The sequence below is a fragment of the Macrobrachium nipponense genome, chromosome 1 (assembly GCF_015104395.2).
Source record: "Macrobrachium nipponense isolate FS-2020 chromosome 1, ASM1510439v2, whole genome shotgun sequence".
Classification (NCBI taxonomy): Eukaryota; Metazoa; Arthropoda; class Malacostraca; order Decapoda; family Palaemonidae; genus Macrobrachium; species Macrobrachium nipponense.
Window position 1 is genome coordinate 5,605,821 of NC_087200.1, and position 22,905 is coordinate 5,628,725.

Consider the following 22,905-nt stretch of genomic DNA (forward strand, 5'->3'; position numbering starts at 1 on the left):
TTGGGTACATGGGTGCTGTGCGGGGGTGGGGAACGAAGAATCCCCCCCCCCCCCCCCCCCCCCCCCGCTCAGCTCCCACAGATGGCCCTTCCCCTTCGGGGGGAGGTTATCTGGTTCTTCCTCCTCGCCCGATCCGTCGAGCGCGGGGGGGGGGAGGGCGCTTGGTGCCCGATGTACATTGTATTCGGGGTCTCCCGCTCGTTTCGGTGTGGGGCTCACCCCCCCGCGCGAGGGGACTTCCCCCCCACTAATCACTACTACTGTTATTTGCCGCAGGTGCTATTGCCACGAGGGTGGACCTTGGTGAGGTATGGGCGTCCTTCTCGATTTGCCAGGGCGTGCCTAGTGTCAGGGGCGCGGCGGTTCTAGTCTGGGCCTGCTGCGGTCACCCATGGAGTGGTGACCACGACAACGATATCGACTCCAGGTGACGACGTCCCTCCTCACCTGGTGTACTCGCCTCACGTGGTAACAGTCTTGCCTACAGGCCGCTGTAAGTTGTGCCGTTCGCCGTAGCCGAGAGGGGGGCGTGCCTGCCGCCGCTCGTGGTTGCGCTCTGCCGCGACCACACTTCACTGCCGTAGAGCTCGCCCCTGGACCTGCCGCCGGTTCACCAGGATGCTGTGCTGGCTGCTGCTCCACCTCCTGTGTTTCCGGTGCTGGCCTGCCGTACCTGCCGATTCCTTTTGCTGACTGTTTCATGCAGTTGCTGCGCTGGCTGTCCCTGCGTTGCTGCGCTGGCTGTCCCTGCCGTTGCTGCTACTGGCTGTCCCCTGCGATGCTTGGTTGGCTGGCTGTGCCTGCTGTTCCTGAGATGCCCATACCTGCTGACGTCGTCCCTGTTCGTGTTGTTACTACCCCAGACTTTGGTCTGTCTATACAGGTGCGTCCGGGCCCTGTGGCTTCGGCTACAGCAGCCCCGGCTCCGCCCTGGATGGCAGATCTTACGTCTGTCCTGAGGAAGCTGACGAAGAAGAGGAGGAACGTCGCCTTCATCTTCTTCATCGTCGTCGGCTGCCGCCCTCTTCCCTTCGACTTCTAAGGCTTCACAGCCGAGGAAGAAGAAGGTTGCCTCCTCCCTCCTAAGAAGTCTCCCTCGGGAACTTCTCGGGACCCGTCTCACCTCGGTGGGACGGGAGGGTTTTCCCCTTCCGCTGGTCCTCCTCTCCTTCGGGAGCGGGGCCCGTCTCTTCTTCGCAAGGAAGAAGACTACGGGGACCAGAGGGGTACCGGCTAACACCGGTACTTCCTCGCCTGGGTGTCAGTGGTTCTGCCACTGCATCAGGGTCCGTCTCGGCTCATCGTTCGCGGGAGGTACCGAGTGTACGGTCGCCTACCAGCGACCGTGCAGCCAGGAACCAGACCTCTGAGCCCGCTCAGCGTCAGGTTCACGGCATGGAGCGGAAGACTGGTGACAGCCGCTCACGCGACTCTCACCAGACCAGCTCTCGCTCTCGCGGCGACCAGCTGGCTACCCGGGATGACGTGACGGTCCACGACCGGCCACGGGCTGAGGCTGGGAAGAGGTCCCCCCGTTCGCCGGTGCCAGCCACGGCTGGAACCAGCGACGTGACGTGCCGTGAGGACAAGCACCGGTCTCACTGTGACAGTGGAGCCTGCAGGTCGCCTGACCGTCGCTCTCACAGAGAGCGATCAGGTACGGCAACCAGCACCACTCTTCTGACACTCGAGATCGGGGCCGCGGTGTGCTCAGTCCAGCCGTTTCTCCACAGCGAGACGTCTTTCGACCAGGCCTGCAGCTCGATCGCCACCGCGGGTTGACGATCGCCTGCAGCCCTCCAAGCCTGCTGGTTCTGCCAGCGACGAGAGGTGGGAGCGTCAGGTCTGCCTCTCCCGTACCTTCAACCTCCTCGGGTACACGGGAGGAGCGAGGTATTGAGGTAAGTGATTCGTGAGGGGTGCGCCCCTCATGATCCCACCACGACGCCCTACGTGCCAGGCACGGTTCTTGGACCGGCCAGGACGTATGCGCAAGTGGATGGAGAGACCGAGAGGGCTGTCGCTGTTTCCCCCTCTTAGGAGGAAGGTTCTCGGAATATGCTCTTGTTCGCGAAGGGCTTAACGGTCCTACTCTGCAAGATGCTGTGACTTCCGAGATCCAGAGGAACTTTGCCGAGGTTATGGCGCTGATTCGTCAGCACAACGACCTCGGGGAAGGATCGCCGCTCCCACCAGCAGAGCCACATCTCGGCTCGAGTCGTTTTGGTTCCCGAGAGGGAACCCAAATCGACGGTGGGTCTGCCGCGATCGGAGCTTGCCGACTGTGTTGAACCAGGTAGTCTCTCGTCTCCGGACAAGAAGGCTCTCTCAGTTCTGGCCGGTCGAACAAGCTACTTCACCTCCTCTACTGCGACAGAGGCGTACGTGTCTTCGGACACCGTATTTCTTTGAATACCCCTTCGGTCCTCCTGAGAGGTTTCGACCTCGACGAGGACTGGAATGAGTCGGAGAGGATGGTATCGGCTCTCTCCTGTCAGGTGTCGATCAGCCCCACCCAGACGACGTTTCACAGTGGCAGCAGACCCTTACCTACAGTATGAGTTCGTAACCCTCCTCGGGTGAAAACGTTTTTCTCCTGACGATATGTTTTCCCAGGCTCTGAGCGGCCATCGCCGTAAGGCGATGGCTGCTCCTTTTCTTCTCCAACTGCTAGTTCCGCTGGGAAGGCGAGCCAGTATCCAATTCCTCCCCCATTCCCTCTCTCCTTACGGCTACGAGGGAAAGGGGAGGATCCTACAGAGATTTCTCTGTAAGATCCCACGTTAGGGGCTGCGCTACCCGGGGGGACCTTTCGGGTCCTACCTGACGTAAGCCCCGGTCGTTGAGGAGGGATCCTGCCCCTTTCTTGATTTCTACGGGAATCGAGAGGACCCACCAGCCGATATCGTTTGACGAATTCGGTGGGGGTTTCGCAGAGTGCTTAGAATTCTACGGAATTTCTAGCGCACTCAGAGTGTTTCGAGTTTTTTACGATCTCCAAACACTTAGGCGAGACCACGGTCCAAAGTGAGCGAGAATCCCCGATAATTGTTACTCGATAATCGGGAACCTCGCTTATGCTCGAATTCCTGTAATTTCTAGCATTTGGAAGAAGACTGCTGCTGAAAGAAGAGTATCTCACAGTAGGCGATTAACCTGGAATAGAGAAGAACAGACGGAACTTCCAGTTTTGGCTTGAACTATCGTCTTCGGTATTCTGTTTCACCATTGAAAGCTTTTCCTTTGGGAAGACTTCTCCTTCACTCTCTTGACTAGAGAACGAAGGCGGTCGATCTCCAATCCTTATTCTCATTCCTCGAGGGGAAAAGAATTTAGGATGGAGGTCGTGGTACAGAACCTACAAATATACTACGTATATTACCCTCGCGACATGATTTCTTTTAACAGTTGAATTGTCCGGGGGGTAGGCGCATACCGTAGTTAACTCTACGGTTGTTCCGACACGGCATACAAACCTTCGGTCCTTTTACAATAGGAAGGTACTAGCGGCAGCTGGATAGGTCGTAAGCTTTCGAACAAGGGGTTCGGTAGTTAACTGCTTGTCCGACAGGCGCGCGCGCGCGACGGTAGGTAAACAAATACTTTTGCTTTCGGCCTGCTGGCGTGTGGACGTGTATCATCGCTCTCTGCCCGCTTCATCGTCGTTTGCTTTCGCATGATTGTGTTTTTTCTTTTTCTATGTATCTAGTGAAACTGAATTGTAAGTACAATCATTTCATTGAATTCAATTGTGAATTAAAGGATCTTGGCTTCACAACGCCCTCCGATTACCCGAGTGCCGGGACTGAAGGGCGTAATTGCGGGAATTCATTTTCCCAGAATGATCCTCGTATTGTGTATGCTCGGTGCCGAGGGCGGGAGCGCTCGCTCCGAGCGTATATTGGGTTGGAAATGTGTAGATGAAAAAATCGTAAGTAAGTGCTCTTTTCATTTATATTTTTTTGACCTGTATGCCCGTTGCCGAACGAATGCGCTCGCACGGAAACTTATTCGTATGAAAGTGGAATCGCAAGTACAGTATTCTTTTTCATTTTCATATATTATTTTTTATTGTAGCAATACTCATTTTGGATCAGTTTCCGAGCTTACCCGGAGATTGATCCTTCCCCCTTTTTATTTTGAATGAAGTGAAATCGCAAGTGCAGTTTCTTTTTCATTTTCATTTTTTTATTGAGATTGCTTTGTTGACTGGGATCAATGTTCCGCATTCACGGGAATTGATCCTTCCCCTTTTTATTTGTATGAAGTGAAATCGCAAGCGCAGTAGTCTTTTCATTTTCATATATTTGTTGATTGCATCAATTCATTATGGATCAAGGGTTTCCAGAAACCTTGATCCATAAAGGTAAGGAATGGAACCTTTCACCCTTGCGCTCGGTACCGAGGGCGCAAATGCGCTCGATCCGAGCCCTTATTCATTGTGAAGTGAATCGTTTTTGCAAGATGCATTTTCATTTTGTTCCTTATTATTGATTGCATCAATATTATTTGGTTCAAGTTACCGCTCAGTCAGGGAATTGATCCTTATGCCTTGGTATTCGTGCCGATGGCACGATTGCTCTAGGGCTTCTTATTTTGTTGTTGCGTACATGGGTACTGTGCGGGGGAGGGGGTGGGGAACGAGACCCCCCCCCCGCTCAGTTCCCACAGATGGCTCTTCCCCTTGGGGGGGGGGGAGGTTATCGGCGTTCTTCTTCTCCTCGCCCGATCCGGTCCGAGCAGCGGGGAGGGCGCCTCGGTGCCCGATGTACAATTTGTAGTTAGGGGTCTTCCACTCGTTCGGGAGGGAATCAAACCCCCGCACGAGGGGATTTCCCCACAATTAATCGCTACTACTATTATTTCCGCAGGTGCTACTGCCACGAGCGTGGACCTTGGTGAGGTATGGGCGTCCTTCCAATTGCAGAGCGTGCTGGTGTCCAGGGGCTGCGGTTCTATGTCTGGGCCTACTGCGGTCACCCATGGAGTGGTGACCACGCAACCAGGTGACGACGTCCCTCCTCACCTGGTGTACTCGCCACTCACGTGGTATCAGTCTTGCCTACAGCCGCTGTGAAGTGCCGTTCGCCGTACCGAGAGGGGGGCGTGCCGCCGCCGCTCGTGGTTGCCGCGCTGCAGCGACCACACTTCCGCTGCCCTAGAACTCGCCCCCCCCTGGACCTGCCGCCGGTACCAGGATGTTGCTGGCTGCTGCTCCACTTCCTGTGTTTCCGGTGCTGCCTGCCGTACCTGCCGATTCTGGGATGCAGTTGCTGCGCTGGCTGTCCCTGCCGTTGCTGCCACTGGGCTGTTTCCGGCCGTTTTGCTGGCCTGGCTGTCCCTACCGATGATGTGCTGGCCGTGCCTGCCTGTTCCTGAGATGCCCATACCTGCTGATGTCGTCCTGTTCGTGGTGGTACTACCCCAGACTTTGGTCTGTCTGTACAGGTGCGTCCGGGCCCTGTGGCTTCGGCTACAGCAGCCCCGGCTCCGCCCTGGATAGCAGATCTTACGTCTGTCCTGAGGAAGCTGACGAAGAAGAGGAGGAAGGTGTCGTGGTCGTCGTCTTCATCTTCTTCATCGTGCGTCGGCCGCCGCCTCTTCCCCTTCGACTTTCTAAGGCTTTACAGCCGAGGAAGAAGAAGGTCGCCTCCTCCCTCCTAAGAAGCTTCCTCGGGAGCTTTCTCGGGACCCGTCTCACCTCGTGGGACGGGAGGGTTCCTTCCGCTGGTCCTCCTGCTCCTTCGGAGCGGGGACCCGTCTCTTCTTCCGCAAGGAAGAAGACTATCGGGACCAGAGGGGTACCGGCTAACACCGGTACTTCCTCCCGCTGGTGTCAGTGGTGCTGCCACTGCATCAGGGTCCGTCTCGGCCTCTCGTTCGCGGGAGGTACCGAGTGTACGGTCGCCTACCAGCGACCGTTGCATTCCAGGAACCAGACCTCTGAGTCCGCTCAGCGTCAGGTTCACGGCTACGGGGTTGCGGCAAGACTGGTGACAGCCGCTCACGCGACTCTCACCAGACCAGCTCTCGGCTCTCGCGGCGAACAGCTGGCTACCCGGGGACCGACCTGACGGTCCACGACCCTGGCCACGGGCTGAGGCTGGGAAGAGGTCCTCCCGTTTGCCGGTGCCAGCCACGGCTGGAACCAGCGACGTGACCGTGCCGTGAGGACAAGCACCGGTCTCTACTGTGACAGTGGAGGCCTGCAGTCGCCTGACCGTCGCTCTCACAGAGAGCGATCGGGTACTGGCAACCAGCACCAGCTCTTCTGGACACTCGAGATCGGGGCCGCTGTGCTCAGTCCAGCCGTTCTCCACAGCGAGACGGTTCGACCAGGCCTGCAGCTCGATCGCCCACCGGCGGGTGACGAGTCGCCTGCAGCCCTCCAAGCCTGCTGGTTCTGCCAGCGAGCAACGAGGGAGCGTCAGGTCTGCCTCTCCCCCGTACCTTCAACCACCTCGGGTTGACACCGGGAGGGAGAACGAGGTATTGAGGAGTGATCGTGAGGGTGCGCCCCTCATGATCCCACCACAACGACCCTACGTGCCAGTCACGGTTCTTGGACCCGGCCAGGGCGTATGCGCAAGTGGATGGGGAAGACCGAGAGGGCTGTCGCTGTTCCCCCCTTCTTAGGAGGAAGGTTCTCGGAATATGCTCTTGTTCGAAGGGCTTAAACGGTCCCACTCTGCAAGATGCTGTGACTTCCGAGATCCAGAGGAACTTTGCCGAGGTTACGGCGCTGATTCGTCAGCACAATGACCTCGGGAAGGATCGCCGCTCCCACCAGCAGAGCCGTGTCTCGGCTCGAGTCGTTTTGGGGCCCGAGAGGGAACCCAAATCGACGGTGGGTCGGCCGCGATCGGAGCTTGCCGACTGTGTTGAACCAGGTAGTCTCTCGTCTCCGGACAAGAAGGCTCTCTCAGTTCTGGACGGTCGAACAAGCTACTTCACCTCCTCTACTGCGACAGAGGCGTTTATACGTGTCTTCGGCACACCGTATTTAAATACCCCTTCGGTCCTCCTGAGGTTTCGACCTCGACGAGGACTGAAATGAGTCGGAGCGGTATCGGCTCTCTACTGTCAGGTGTCGATCAGCCCCACCCAGACGACGTTCACAGTGGCGGCAGACACTTACCTACAGTAGAGTTCGTAACCCTCCTCGGGAAAACGTTTTTCTCCTGACGATACGTTTTCCCAGCTCTGAGATTGGCCCATCGCCGTAAGGCGATGGCTGCTCCTTTTCTTCTCCACTGCTAGATCCGCTGGGAAGGCGAGCCAGTATCCAATTCCTCCCCCATTCCCTCTCTCCTTACGGCTACGAGGGAAAGGAAAGGGGAGGGATCCTACAGAGATTTCTCTGTAAGATCCCACGTTAGGGGCTGCGCTACCGGGGGGACCTTCGGGTCCTACCTGACGTAAGCCCCGGTCATTGAGGAGGGATCCTGCCCCTTTCTCGATTTCTACGGGAATCGAGAGGACCACCAGCCGATATCGTCTGACGAATTCGTGGGGGGTTTTCGCAGAGTGCTTAGAATCTACGGAATTTCTAGCGCTACTCAGAGTTCGAGTTTTTACGATCTCCAACACTCAGGCCGAGACCACGGTCCAAAGTGAGCGAGAACCCTCGATAATTGTTACACGATAATCGGGAACCTCGCTTATGCTCGAATTCCTGTAATTTCTAGCATTTGGAAGAAGACCGCTGCTGAAAGAAGAGTATCTCACAGTAGGCGCTTAACCTGGAATAGAGAAGAACGGAGGGAACTTCCAGTTTGGCTTGTGAAACTAATCGTCTTCTGGGTATTCTGTTCACCCATTGAAGCTTTCCTTTAGGAAAGACTTCTCCTTCACTCTCTTGAATAAGAGAACGAAGGCGGTCGATCTCCCAATCCTTATTCTCATTCCTCGAGGGGAAAGAATTTAGGATGGAGGTCGTGGTACAGAACCTACAAATATACTACGTATATTACCCTCGCGACATGATTCTTTAACAGTTGAATTGTACCGTGGGGTAGGCGCATACCGTAGTTAACTCTACGGTTTGTGACCGAGACGAATTGTATCTTAATTGAACTGCAACTCGGGGTTGCCTGCAACCTCCCAGCAGTTATCAGTTTCGATTTTAGATACTTGGTATTGTCATGACAACACCAAATCAGCTTTTGTATTTACCGAAATCCGTTTCGGTTAAATATAATTGCTCGAGCGTATTCTTTATGCTCGATGGTTCTAGCCGAACGCATTCCTTCGTGGAATAATGGATTTACCTGGCAACTCAGGATGACGAGTCACCGAGAGCTACTGCGTATTGAACTGCCTGATAGCGGCTCAGTATCAGCTAGGTCTCTGAGATGCACGGTGTTTCGGTTACGTTACGTCTCTCTCTCCCCTGGTTGGATTGACTACCGAACCGTATCTCTGCCCAACAATCATGGACTTAGGTCTCTGATTAACGGGGATTCTCGCAATAATGAAGGACCATCTACTGCTGTGAACGCTCGATTTCATCGCCTTCGACATTGCGAAGAATTTTCAACAGAGAATATCTCTTGGACTCTGTCATCTTTCTGTTACCGCACGGTAACAGAAGTCTGTACTAGTCAACCGCTGCATCGCACTGCGATAATGCGAATGATTTTTGCAGACATCTGAGTTTGTCTTCAAAATATCTCGTATTCGTAGGTGTGCAATTTCATTGCTCGCCCCGAATTAACAGATATGTCAGAAGACATCGCCTACTCTCCGACCTGACAGCTCTACTTCAAATGTTCAGCCCATGAGAAGCAGTTCTTCAGGCGAGTAGTTCCCTGTCTTCATTACTGGAAGCGCTCCGCTTTTATTGCAAACTACGGTAACCTCACCGGACAGCAATCAATAGCGGTTAGCGTTGCTCAGTCTTTGTAGCACAGGTTCAGAATCTTGAGAATCCCTCTCATCGGTTCAGCTGTGAAAACGTAGGTTGCATTTTCTGTACAACCTTCGTCTTCAACGTCACATAGTGTTGTTTTCTCCTTACCCGAGAATCAACTATACTATGAGATATCTTGCCATCAAGGACCGCGGTCTCTAGAAGGCAATTGACTTTCGCCTGTTGGGCACATGCCTTAAGAGAGTCATCACCTTGCCTTCTGGCATCGGTGACGAACAAATTATTTGTTTAGTCCTCTTGGCATAACCCTGTTAAGGCGAAGGTCACGTGATTGCTCGGGTGCTTGGACAACTTGCCTCCTACCGAACGCAGTCAGTAGGCAGCTGTCAGAGCGCCCAAGTCTGTTACGAACTTCGCTGTGGAACTTAGTTCGTTGTTCCATAACAATCTTTTCTTCGTCCTAACGGCTTGTCACAGTACCCATACCATCGACACCCAACATTGAGTGTCGGTGTCCTATCCACTACCGAGAACAACAACTTCGCTGCAGACGGATAGACCAGTATGGGTACAGGACATCACCGAATGTCGAGAAGAGGGATAGGTCATTCCGAAATTCCCTTCTTTTCCTCTGAGGTAATTGCATGACTTTGCCTGCGAAGTCAAGCATCCAGGGGATGGGGATTCGTGACGCTCGATTTCGTACCCGAATTTCGTAGCGGAAAGACTCTGAACCCTTCGGTTATCCTGACGAGTCGGTTTAGAGTCCTTCACAGTCCCCTCCCTAATGGACTTCACCCGCCTTCGATGCGAAGGAGATGCTGCTTTGTCCTGTGAAAGCGCGACCGCGCTTTCTGAAGAAACTCGACATCCCAGGCAGGAGTGTTGAAGACTCTTCGTCAGCCACCAAGATGACCTAGAAGTACACTCCCTCGAGTTACACAAGAACTTCTTTTCCGTGGCGCAGGCTGAAGGCAGGGGTCTGGTACAACCAGACCACTGGCACCTCCTTCTACCTTTTGGATATTGCCCACAGGTCCTTGGATCGTTTTCCTTAGGACCCGTGGTGGCTGCTCAACACGTTGTGTAGCTAACCCACCCACCCTAGCAGGCTGAACAGCATCGAGTCCTGGTGTGACTGTAAGAAAATAGATAAGTGAATGAGAGAGTGACTGGCTTCTCTTCCTATCTTTTTCTACCCCTCTACCTGTGGGTAGAGGGATACGGTCATACCACCTTGCTGGATAAGGACGAGATGCCGGTGAGCTACTCGACAGAGCCCCATCCTATCCCTTTCACTAGGATGGGAGCGAATATCCACCACTTCCTCCTACAAGGGGGGGAAGTGGATGCCAACAAGAGACAAACCATAACGTTGTTGCCTCTTGCAAATAGGAACTTGTTCTTGTTTGCTGGTACGAAGAGATACCGCTTTGCCTCTCTCTTAGTACTTGGTCCAGAGGTCTGACCCATTGATCCCTGCGGTGCATACACCCCGATCAATCGGACAGAGGCTTGGATCCCTCCCTCGCTCTTACGACCAGGGAGGCTTCCAAGGTTGGGCGAACACCAGTCTGTTCACAAAAGACTCAGATTCCACCCACCAAGAAGTGAGTCTTCCTATTGTAAAACAAGGACCGAAGGTTTGTATGCCGTGTCGGAACAAATGACAATTTGTCCAAAATTGCATTTTTCCTAACTATACAAACCTGAGGTCCCTTTTACACATAGCCCCACCTCATGCCACCCCTCACTCTGCAGTTTTTGCTTGGGCCAAAAGCAAAAGTGATTTGTTTACCTACCAGTCGCGCGCGCGCGCCTGTCGGACAAGCAGTTAACTACCGAACCCCTTGTTCGAAAGCTTACGACCTCTCCAGCTGCCGCTAGTACCTTCCTATTGTAAAAGGACCTCAGGTTTGTATAGTTAGGAAAAATGCAATTTTGGACAAATTGTCATTTGTGACCGAGACGAATTATATCTTAATTGAACTGCAACTCGGGGTTGCCTGCAACCTCCCAGCAGTTATCAGTTTCGATTTTAGATACTTGGTATTGTCACGACAACACCAAATCAGCTTTTGTATTTACCGAAATCCGTTTCGTTTAAATATAATTGCTCGAGCGTATTCTTTATGCTCGATGGTTTCTAGCTGAACGCATTCCTTCGTGGAAGGGATTAACTGGCAACTCAGGATGACGAGTCACCGAGAGCTACTGCGTATTGAACTGCCTGATAGCAGCTCAGTATCAGCTAGGTCTCCGAGATGCACGGTCGGTTACGTCTCTCTCTTCCCAGGTTTGATTGACTACCAACCGAACCGTATCTCTACCCAACAATCATGGACTTAGGTCTCTGATTAACAGGGATTCTCGCAATAATGAAGGACCATCTACTGCTGTGGACGCTCGATTTCATCGCCTTCGACATTGCGAGAATTTTCAACAGAGATATCTCTTGGACTCTTTCATCTTTCTGTTTACCGCACGGTAACAGAAGTCTGTACTAGGGTCTCCCGCTGCATCGCACCGCGATAATGCGAATGATTTTTGCAGACATCTGAGTTTGTCTTCAAAATATCTCGTATTCGTAGGTGTGCAATTATTCATTGTTCGCTCCGAATTAACAGATGTGTCAGAAGACATCGCCTACTCTCCGACCTGACAGCTCTACTTCCAAATGTTCAGCCCACTGAGAAGCAGTTCTTCAGGCAGTAATTTCCTGTGTCTTCATTACTGAAAAGCGCTCCGCTTTTATTGCAACTACGATCCTCACCGGACAGCAATGAATAGCGGTTAGCGTTCTCAGTCTTTGTAGCACAGGTTCAGAATCTTGAGAATCCTTCTCTCGGTTCAGCTGTGAAGACGTAGGTTGCATTTTCTGTACACCTTCGTCTTCAACGACACATAGTGTTGTTTCCTCCTTAGCTGAGAATCAACTATACTATGAGATATCTTGCCATCAGGGACCTCGGTCCCTAGAAGGCAATTGACTTTCGCCTGTTGGGCACCTGCCTTAAGAGAATCATCACCCCTCGCCTTCTGGCATCGGTGACGAACAAATTATTTGTTTAGTCTCTTGGCATAACCCTTTTAAGGCGAAGGTCACGTGACTTGCTCGGGTGCTTGGACAACTTGCCTCCTACCGAACGCAGTCAGTCGGCAGCTGTCAGAGCGCCCAAGTCAGTTACGAACTTCGCTGTGGACTTAGTTCGGTTGTTCCATAACAGTCTTTTCTTCGTCCTAACGGCTTGTCACAGTACCCATACCATCGACACCCACCATTGAGTGTCGGTGTCCTATCCACTACCGAGAAGAAGAACTTCACTGCATGGGATAGGAGAATGTGAGACACTTCGCCGCAGACGGATAGACCCAGTATGGGTAACAGGACCATCACCTAAAGTCGAGAAGAGGGATAGGTCATACGACCATTCCCTTCTTTTCCTCTGAGGTAATTGCATGACTTTTCCTGCGAAGTCAAGCATCCAGGGGATGGAGATTCGTGACGCTCGATTTCGTACCGACTTCGTAGCGAAGACTCAGAACCCTTCGGTTCCTGACGATCGGTTAGAGTCCTTCACAATCCTCTCCCTAATGGAACTTCACCGCCTTCGATGCGAAGGAGATGCTGCTTTGTCCTGTGAAAGCGCGGTCGCGCTTTCTGAAGAAACTCGACATCCCAGGCTGAGTGTTGAAGACTCTTCGTCAGCACCAAGATGACCTAGAAGTACACTCCTCGAGTTACACAAGAACTTCTCGTGGCGCAGGTACTGAAGGCAGGGGTCTGGTACAACCAGACCACTGGCACCTCCTTCTACCTTTTGGATATTGCCCACAGGTCCTTGGATCGTTTTCCTTGGGACCCGTGGTGGCTGCTCAACACGTTGTGTAGCTAACCCAGACCCTAGCAGGCTGAACAGCATCGAGTCCTGGTGTGACTGTAAGAATAGATTAAGTGAATGAGAGAGTGACTGGCTTCTCTTCCTATCTTTTTCTCCCCCTCTACTGTGGGTAGAGGGATTATAACGTCGATCACCTTGCGGATAAGGACGGATGCAGGTTGAGCTACTCGACAGAGCCCCATCCTATCCCTTTCACTAGGGATGGGAGCGAATATCCACCACTTCCTCCTCACAAGGGGGGGGAAGTGGATGCCAACAAGAGACAACCATAACTTTATGTTGCCTCTTGCAAATAGGAACGTTCTTGTTTGCTGGTACGAAGAGATCCGCTTGCCTCTCTCTTAGTACTTGGTCCAGAGGTCTGACCATTGATCCTGCGGTGCACACCCCGATCAATCGGACAGAGGCTTGGATCCCTCCCTCGCTCTTACGACCAGGGAGGCATTCCAAGGTTGGGCGAACACCAGTCTGTTCACAAAAGACTCAGATTCCTCCCACCAAGAAGTGAGTCTTCCTATTGTAAAAGGACCGAAGGTTTGTATGCCGTGTCGGAACAAATGACAATTTGTCCAAAATTGCATTATTCCTAACTATACAAACCTGAGGTCCTTTTACACATAGTCCCACCTCATGCCACCCCTCACTCTGCAGTTTTTGCTTGGGCCAAAAGCAAAAGTGATTTGTTTACCTCCCAGTCGCGCGCGCGTGCCTGTCGGACAAGCAGTTAACTACCGAACCCCTTGTTCGAAAGCTTGCGACCTATCCAGCTGCCGCTAGTACCTTCCTATTGTAAAAGGACCTCAGGTTTGTATAGTTAGGAAAAATGCAATTTTGGACAAATTGTCATTTTTCCATTATTGACTTTAATTTAAAATGTTTATCTCATTTTTTAAAAATACATGTGTAGTTTTTATAAGAATGCATTGCCTTGTGCAGGAGCTGGAGTATCTGCAGAGTCTGGAGTGCCAACTTTCCGAGGAGCTGGAGGTTATTGGCGCACTTGGCAAGCTCAAGATTTGGCTAGTCCATTGGCTTTTCACCGTAACCCTTCCTTAGTTTGGGAATTTTACCATTATCGCAGAGAAGTCATGCAAAGTAAACATCCTAATCCTGTAAGTGCAGTTATATGACTTTCGTCATTTTCTTATACCAGTTAGTATACTGTATTTGTGTTTCAGGTCCTGAGGTCTTATACACTAGTGCTTCAGGATATGAGATTAATCCGTTCCGAAGTGGCCTGCGTAACCTGATTTTTTCGTATCTCGAACTTCGTTTTACATGTAAATTGCCTAATTCGTTCCAAGCCCTACAAAATCACCACAGTAAATTTTATAATAAAGCTAAATTGACCAATAAACAATGAAATTAACAACAATTTGGACTATTCAATACCTAACATAACCTATACTATATCTGTAAATAAAGTGTATTAGTGTCCATGGTACAAGAAATACTGTACATACGTGTACGTACATATGGAGTAAAATGTGGAACCTTACCTTTCGAGTGACAGAGGAGGAGAACAAATGGCAGAAAACATGAACACTTAACTTTACGAAACACATCAAAAAATGACAGAAAACATTAACACTAAACTTTACGAAACACATTAACTTCTTGATTATCTCCATCTTCGTTTTCCATAGAAAGCATCCTCTTCTTTCCGTGAACTTCAGCAACATTCTTGGGACCCATGGCTAATAACGTAAGTAATTAAGTTCACACACAACACGATAAAGTAACTTAAAGTACAACGAAAGCGAAATCACTAACACGAATTTATGTTAACAAACGAAATGTATGTGAACGAACGAATTCCAGTGTTTATGATAACATGCCGCAAAAAATGGTCAAGGAATGCTTCTACATAGAGGCATGATGGGACAGATCCTGACCAATAGGAGAGCAGGATCTTACGGCAGTGACTAGCATCAGGAACCAATGGGAGAGCTGGAGGATGGTGGCCAGTCTACTCAGTTGGCGGTGCGCAAGTTTTAAAATTGTTCTCGGCAGTCCGGGCGAATCTCAGACTTTACCCTTTCACTACCTGAATTATTTTTGTATGCAGAAACAAAAAAATCTTTGTCTTTGCTTTCGTAACTTGGATTTTTCTTAAGTACGGACTTTCGTATGTCGAGGTTCCACTGTACGTAGTTGCAAATTAGCTTTAATATACGTATGTCATAGTAAATTATTTAAGGATTTTGTTAAACTTGTACTATACACATGCAGGATATTTGCATGTTGGGGTTTTGTAAACACCTCTAGATGCACTTTTTAAGATTAATATTTTTTTGATAACTGCTGCAAAACCTAGTGTAAAAAAGGGATTTTGACAAAGGAAAAATCTATTTCTGAGCTTAGCCTGTGTCGCTCCGTGAAATGGTTCCTTTAGCACTCATTTCTAAGGTATAAATATTGCTATAAATACCAGAGAAAAAAGCTATATGGTAATGCCAGAATAGTCCGGTTTGCTCACCTTTATTTAAGGTGTCGGTATGGTATCTGGGGAGAGTGAAACCACTACCAGAGGTCCCCCTGCCATTTAGTCTCTTCCTTTCTCAATATCCCTCGTCTACAGAGGAGCCGTTCCAGGCCCCCACTACCCGCTACTGCTACAACTAGTGCTTTGTTTACCATTCCTGTAGATAGCACCCAAGCTTGGGCCAGATATGGTGTGGAAATAGAGGGTGGGTTTCACTAGGTGACACAGGTCACTGCCCAGAAATAGATTTTTCCTTGTGGTTAGGCAGTAACTACCGTGTGGCAGGTGGGTAGGATAGCCTGCCCGGATGTAAACACTCCACTTTGCTTTCGGCTGTCTTCCGAGGAAGACGTGTTTGTGAGCTCTGGCTGACTGGTCGTTGATCTTTTTTCCCTGTGGGATCCTTTTGGTTTATTTTTATTTTAAATAAATATGTATATACGGCGTTTGATATTAATATTAAACAAAGGTTGTCCTTGTCTTTCAATTAATATACAAACCCACTTGTTGTGATAATCTTCATAGCCGCCTCTCTACTTGTGTTAGAGCCAGCGGCAAAGGTATGCCAACATATTAGTTACATTCTTTCTCCCTTTATCGTGAGGACGAGATATGTATTTAAGGATGAGACATGTATTTAACGTGAGTGATATTGATCCTGTAACAAAACATGTATTCATCCGAATATTACACTTACGCTTGGAAATTACTGACGGGTAACTCTCTTCTTCTACCTTCATCCATTAGTAAGTGAAAGGATGAAAGTATAGATGTTTGGGGTATCTTCTATCACTTTGGAGGGCGGTGCCCTTGCTTGCGTGAGGAGTATCCTTATTACTTTAATCATTTTTTTTCCTTTTTAACAGACTACAGTGGTGATGGTGTTTACAGCAGTATTGGTTGGATAGCTCTTTGTATTGGTTATCCTAACCTTGGAATTGTACCTGTGACTCGTAGCATGCTGTGATACCAATCCTCGAGTGTGTGCGTACTGGTCCCCTGCTGATAATTATATTCATTTACCACTGCTACCCTGGAGTTATGTCACTGGACGAAGCTTTTGCTCTGCCCTGTGATATTTCCTACTCCTGATGGTAGAACTCTGGCAGAATTTGGAGGAATGAAGAGGAAGAGAGCTCGCCAAGTGTTGTCATCCTCCTCTTTGAGATCATCATATTTTCATGTCTCCTCCCCTTCGACTTTTAAGGCTTTGCCGTAGAAGAGAAGGTGGTCTCCCCCCCCTAAGAAGTCTCATCACGGGACTTCTAAGGGTCTGTCTCGCATCTTGTCTATGGTGTGCAGTTGTAGAGGTAAGAAGGATGTGAGAGTGACTGGCCCCTCCCCCTTCCACATCTAGTTCTCCCGCTCATCTTCCTTCGGGTTGAGGATAGGACTCGAACTCACACTGGCTGGTTGGACGATTGATGCGGTAAGCTTAGACATAAGCATCCTTTTTATGTTTCTTATCAGAATCATAGAAGCAATCCCGCTCCTTCCTCTAGCAAGGGAAGGAAGGAGACTGACAATAATGCAAACCCTTCCCAGAACGTTGCATTAATGTCTCTGACGCCAAATATTCTTCACAGCCCTTTTTCGGATGAGTCACGATTCCTCACTCATTTCGAAAAGGCCCAGAAGTCTGACTCTTGATCATGCAGCTCTTATACTCCGATCAAGTTGTCAAAGGCAGGGCACTCCTCGCTCTTATGACCAGGAGGAGTAGCCTAGGTGCGCAGAACTCCAGTCAGTTCTAGAGGCTCACTCAGATTCCTCCCACCAATCAGAGTCTTCCCTATGTAAAGGACTGAGGGTTTGTATATCTTGTAGGAACAAATCACAATTTTTGCAGGTAAATTGTATTTTTCCTAACTATACAAACCTGAGGTACTTTACATATATGCCCACCTCATGCCACCCCTCAATCTGTACCTGGGCCGAAAGGCAAAGTGGAGTGTTTACATCCGGGCAGGCTAGCCTACCCGCCTGCCACACGGTAGTTGCTGCCTAACCACCTTATTCAAGATTCAATGGCCATAATTCCAGCTACGGCGTAAGTAATCCCTATGTAAAGGACCTCAGGTTTGTATAGTTAGGAAAAATAAAATTTACTTGCAAAAATTGTGATTTTTTATTTTTGCAAAATGTGTATGGGTGGTTACACTTCAAATTGAAGCACAAAGACTGCCTTGATATGGTACGTTTGTATTTTGCCTGCATCATATTCGGTATACAGTACATAGGAAAGTCCTTTGTGTCTGTCCACTGTTACACCTTTGGTCACACATTTTTTTGAAATCTTGAGTTACAGGTTTTGTTAATACACTTACCTCAGAAAAATAAGTTTCTTGACAACACTAACTAACATGCGTTAAATCCCCATTACCAAACAATTATACTGCTGTAGGTTCCCTATGAATGGCAGACAATAAATTCAAAACTTCCGCGGTGGCGCCGCCATCGGTGATGTAGGTTACGTCATCTCCCTCCCCTCGAGTGAGCTACAGGTACAACTGCCCAGGTAACATCGATTCGTTCTCTGCCGGCTTGTGGTGAACATCGGTGGTCTGTGCAGACATTTTATTTATTTGTTGGGAAGTATATCTTACCAATATCGGTGAAGTATTCAACTTCATGTTATGTGGGATTAAAGCTAGTTAGCTGAATTTCTTTTCTGCAATTTTGTGGCTTTACCATTATGTCGGACTCTAGTCCTTCAGGAGTTAGGTTTTGTGCCGGAGGGTGCAAAACTAGGTTAGTTGAACCAATATACGATTCGCACACTAAGTGCATTAAGTGCAGGGGTTGTGAGTGCTCTAGAGAGTCTACTTGTGATGAATGCAAGGATTGAAGTAAACAACAGTGGACAATATTTGTTTCTCATTCGGGGAAGGTAATTAGGGATAGGAAGAGGAAGGCGGCTCTCAGAGCTGAAAGTAAGACTAGTATAGCTTCTGCTTCTTCTATCGAAGCACCTGCTCCTATCCCTTCTTCTTCTCCTCTTATTATGTCTCCGATCTTGAGTCTTCCTACTCCTGCACCTGTCACTCCCTTGCCAACTTCCTGTGGAGTTTCTCCTGACACCATTGCCAGCCTCGAGTCCAAATTTGAAAAGAAATTTGATGTAATAATAATAATAATAATAATAATAATAATAATAATAATAATAATAATAATAATAATAATAATAATAATAATAATAATAATAATAATAATAATAATAATATCCTTTATTTCAGCTCAGGGCCATATACATGGAATATACAAAGTACAGACAGTAACATACACAATCTAGATACATGAAAAATACATTTAGAGTTAAAACAGTTAGTGCACAGATTATATAACTAAAATTTCAACTAGAGACCTTAGGTGGTTATAGTAGTTGGGTCCAGAGGGCTAAATACAAAAATTGAATGTAAGAAACTTTAAATTGATAGTATTCACAGCATTAATGAAAAAGTAAAATATCAGCAATAGATATAATATAATGACAGAATCTGCAGATGACATCATCCCAATACAGAGATTAAGTCCTTTAAGGGACAAAGGCCTCATTTTCCCATCTTTCCCACAGTTTAGATCTTCTTCTTGCTTCACTCCTTAGGATGCTTTGTATGAGCGAGTTGGTGCTGTTTCTCACTCGGGTTACCAGACTGGACATTGTTCGCCTTGCAATGATTTTTAAATTGTCCAGGTGGTTTTCTGTGAACATCTGTGTGATGGAGTGGTAGCGGGGAGTGTTTGTGAGGCGTCTCAAAATGTCATTGTGCACACCAGTGATACGTCTCATGGTTTCTCGGGTATAGATACTGTAGCAGTAAGAGTGGAAGAGCAGCAGTTTCACATCTCGGTGACAGAAGGCAAACCTCCTTGCAGTCATGTTGTCAGTTGCACATAGTTTACAACGCCTCTGTTCAATGTCTGTCGTATCTTTTAGGTCGTCTGTGATAATGTGACCCAAATACCGAAATTCGTGCACAAATTCCAGCCGATAGTTTCCGAGGAAAATTTGTGGCTCTGCAATATGCTTAAGTGATCTCGGGTGCAGCAGCATGCACTGGGTCTTGGTTTTGTTGTAATTTATATCAAAATCCTCTGCATATTGGCGGCAAGTGTCGATGAGTCGTTGGAGACCTTTTACTGATGGGAAAATCAGAACCATGTCGTCGGCATAACAGAGGTTGTTTATAGTTGTTTCATTGACAGTGCATTCAATTGGGAGTGAGTTCAGTCTGACATTCAAGGCATCTGTGTACGCATTAAACAAGTATGGAGAGAGAATGCCCCTTTGCTAAAGCCCGTTTAGGGAGCCGAAGGTGTACGATAATATGTTATCCCATTTGACACAGAATTGTTGTGTGGAGAACCAGCAATGTAAAATGCCAATTCGACATAGGGGTGTACCTCTTTTATGCAGCTTCAGGAAGAGCTTCAGGTAGTTTAGTCTGTCAAATGCTTTTCTCACATCCACAAAACAATAATACTGTTATGCAGTTAGGTTTATCTGTAAAGTCTTTCTTGGCAAAGACTTCTAGTGAAGTGAAAAGTGTCAGTGCAGTGCAATCCAAGGGGGTGGCTGTTTGTCCTGATAGTTCTCCTAGACGAAGGTTCCTGTTTTGCTTCCCCGCCTTGGGGAGAAGACATACTGGAGGTCCAAGGGAAACTGTCGGGGTTTGCCCACGGACAGTCGCTTCCTCCGTCGATCCTGTGGTGCGACTGCAGGATTTGACTAAACACCATTGGAAAGGTGTTGTTCGGGAATCAGTTATCAGCAGGGTCGGGTGATTCGTCGCCGGTTAGACATCGTAAGCGGCGTGATTCTTCAGTCTCCTGTCCGTTGAAGAGATGTTCGACTGAAGAGGTGTTCTCTCCACCCCCTGTGAAGAGGAACAGAGAAGTAGACAACCCTTGCCTGTTGTGTAGCGTAGCTACATGGACTTTGCCTCGGATTCTCTCACGACAGTGACAGCCGCCTTTGACTTGATTGTGGAACGACCAATTCTGAGTCCGTCGAGATCTTCAACTCATGAAGCTGTCGAAAGTTTACCTTCGACTTTGCATGTGACAGATAATTTGACTGGTGCGGGGCCTCCAGTGTTGATCGTGTTGAAGTCCACAACCCCAGTTGCTATGACTTCAACTCAAGAAGACGAGAATCTAGTTCTTCAACATCGACAATTGCAGGAGCTGATGAACTGGATGAAAGAAAGCAAACAATGAGTCGAATCAAGAACCCTCTCTGTCACCTATCTCTTTGGATGACGAGGAGGACTTAGAAGTGGACTCTATCCCTCTCCATCTTCCTGATGAGAAGGAAGAATTTCGATCCTCTTCTCCTGAAGCTCGTACTTTCTAAGGCGGCTAAATGATCGCTTCGTGATATAGAAGACTGGTTGAAGTTCAAGAGAGAGCTCGGGAAAGCAACTTTTGCCTATCCTCCGTCAAAACTTATTAAGAAGAGATATAGGTTCTATGTAACTGGAGAAGCCCCCTCCATGGGAGTATCTGCCTCCTCCCAGGGGGACTTCTCTGGCCTGGTAGATGCAAATAGGAGGCCTGCATTTGCAGCAGCAAAAATTTTCTTTACGTCACCCAAAGTAGATCATTTGGTGAAGAATATTTTCAAGATTTTGGAGATAATGAGTTTCTTGGACTGGACGATCGGAGCCCTCGTTATGAAAATAGAGGACGGTCCTACTCTCCAGGAGGACCTGGCATCGGACTGGCTTGGTGTTTTGTTGTGGTCTGACAAATCAGTTTAGGATGGTTGCGATGAGCTGGCCTCTCTTTTTGCATGCAGAACTCTCACAAAAAGGCAGCTCTGGTGTTCTTCTGTTTCGAGAGGAGTCGCTTCACCTCAGAAGTCCGCCCTTTTGTTTTCTCCTCTCGACAAGAATCATCTGTTCCCCGAAGAAACAGTGGCCAAGAAGCTTTCTGCATTGGAAAAGAAGTCTACATGCTTGCTCAGTCTTCTAAGCAAGTTAAACCCTCGACTGTGACTCCCACCACCTCGGAATCACCCTTGCAGAGGAAACCCTTTCGAGGGGGCAGGTCTAGACTATTCGTCAGGCCTCGATTGAACTTACGACACCCAACCAAGTCCTTGACCAAACCCGACACCAAATCATCCAAGTGATCCTTCAATCCTTCATGCTCCGGTAGGGTGTAGACTGAGCCTCTTCTGGGACAAATGGAGTCGCAGAGGGGCAGAGTCGTGGGTGATCCAAGTTCTCTGGTTCGGTTACTCCATTCCTCTCAAAGACACTCTGCTTCTATCCAATGTTCCCATCACATTGCCCGCCTACTCTCCAGTGTTGGAGAAATTTGTAGCCTTAACTCGAGAGATAGAGACTCGTGCAGAAGGCGGTCATAGAGGAGATAAGCGACAGACCATCCCCGGGGTTTTACAACCATGTGTTTGTAGTCCCCAAGTCATCAGGGGGCTGGAGGCCTGTACTGGATGTAAGCGCACTGAACTTGTTCGTTCAGAAGACCAAATTCAATATGGAAACGACTCGTTCGGTGTTGGATTCCCTATGCCAAGGGGATTGGATGGTATCCCTGGATATGCATGACGCATACTTCCACATCTTAATTCACCAGGACTCCTGGAAATACCTTTGGTTTGTGTTTGGGCAAGACCTACCAGTTTTGACCTCTTTGCTTCGGCCTTTCAACAGCACCGCAAGTATTTACGCAAGTGCTGACTCCCCTGGTGGTTACACCTCCTGAGCATCAGTGTCACTCTACCTAGACGACTGGCTTCTCCGCTTCTCTTCAGAAAGTCAGTGTATGAAGGATCTCAAGAGGACTCTTTCATTAACTCACTCGTTAGGTCTTCTTATAAACGAGGAGAAATCTCAGCTAATTCTGACTCAGAGCATTCTCTATTTGGGGGATGACTCTGAACTCTCGAGTTTTTCGTGCTTTTCTATTACTATTTGGAACACTGGCTTTGGTGGAACAGTTTAAACTCGGAAGGCTGCACATGAGGCCCCTACAATTCTTCCTGAAGGCATCATGTGCAGGAAGACTCAACCGGACTCGACAGTAGTATTCTCGATTACAGACGAAATCAAGGAGGACTTAGCGTGGTGGCTTTTAAAACCAAGACTGGTAGAGGGTCTTTCGCTTTGTCCACTCTAACCAACCCTTCAGTTCTTTTCAGACGCATCTGACGCAGGTTGGGGAGCCCTGTTGGGGAAGAACAAAGCGTCAGGGAAATGGTCGAAAACTCAGGGCTCTCTTCATATCAACGTGAAGGAACTTATTATCACTGTACCTGGGACTTCAGGTGTTCTCTCATCTCGTGACGGGACTGGTGGTAGCAGTTCATGAAGACAACTCCACAGCACTTTTCTACATCAGGAAACAAGGGGGAACACACTCCTTCACCCTCTACAACCTTGCAAAAGATCTATTTCTGTGGGCAGAAAAATTTCTAGTTTCATTGATCCCTCGATTTGTTCAAGGGAAAATGAATGTGTTGGCAGATGAACTAAGTCGACGACACCAAGTACTGCCGTTGGAATGGACTCTCGATGCGAAGGTCTGCTTAGACCTATGGAAGCTTTTGGGGAAGCTGATGATAGACCTATTTGCAACTTCGAGGAACAACCGCCTTCTGCTGTTCTGCTCTCCAGTTC

The 22,905-nt window shown here is 48.9% G+C and overlaps 1 protein-coding gene across 1 annotated transcript in view; it reads left to right on the forward strand.

The window, feature by feature from the left end:
• Positions 1–22,905, forward strand: part of LOC135219104 (NAD-dependent protein deacylase-like) — a 182,262-nt gene that overhangs the window by 33,163 nt on the left and 126,194 nt on the right. The window contains exon 2 of the mRNA XM_064255546.1: positions 13,711–13,886. Within this exon, the coding sequence (XP_064111616.1) occupies positions 13,711–13,886 (176 nt within the window). The remainder of the gene's footprint in view (positions 1–13,710; positions 13,887–22,905) is intronic.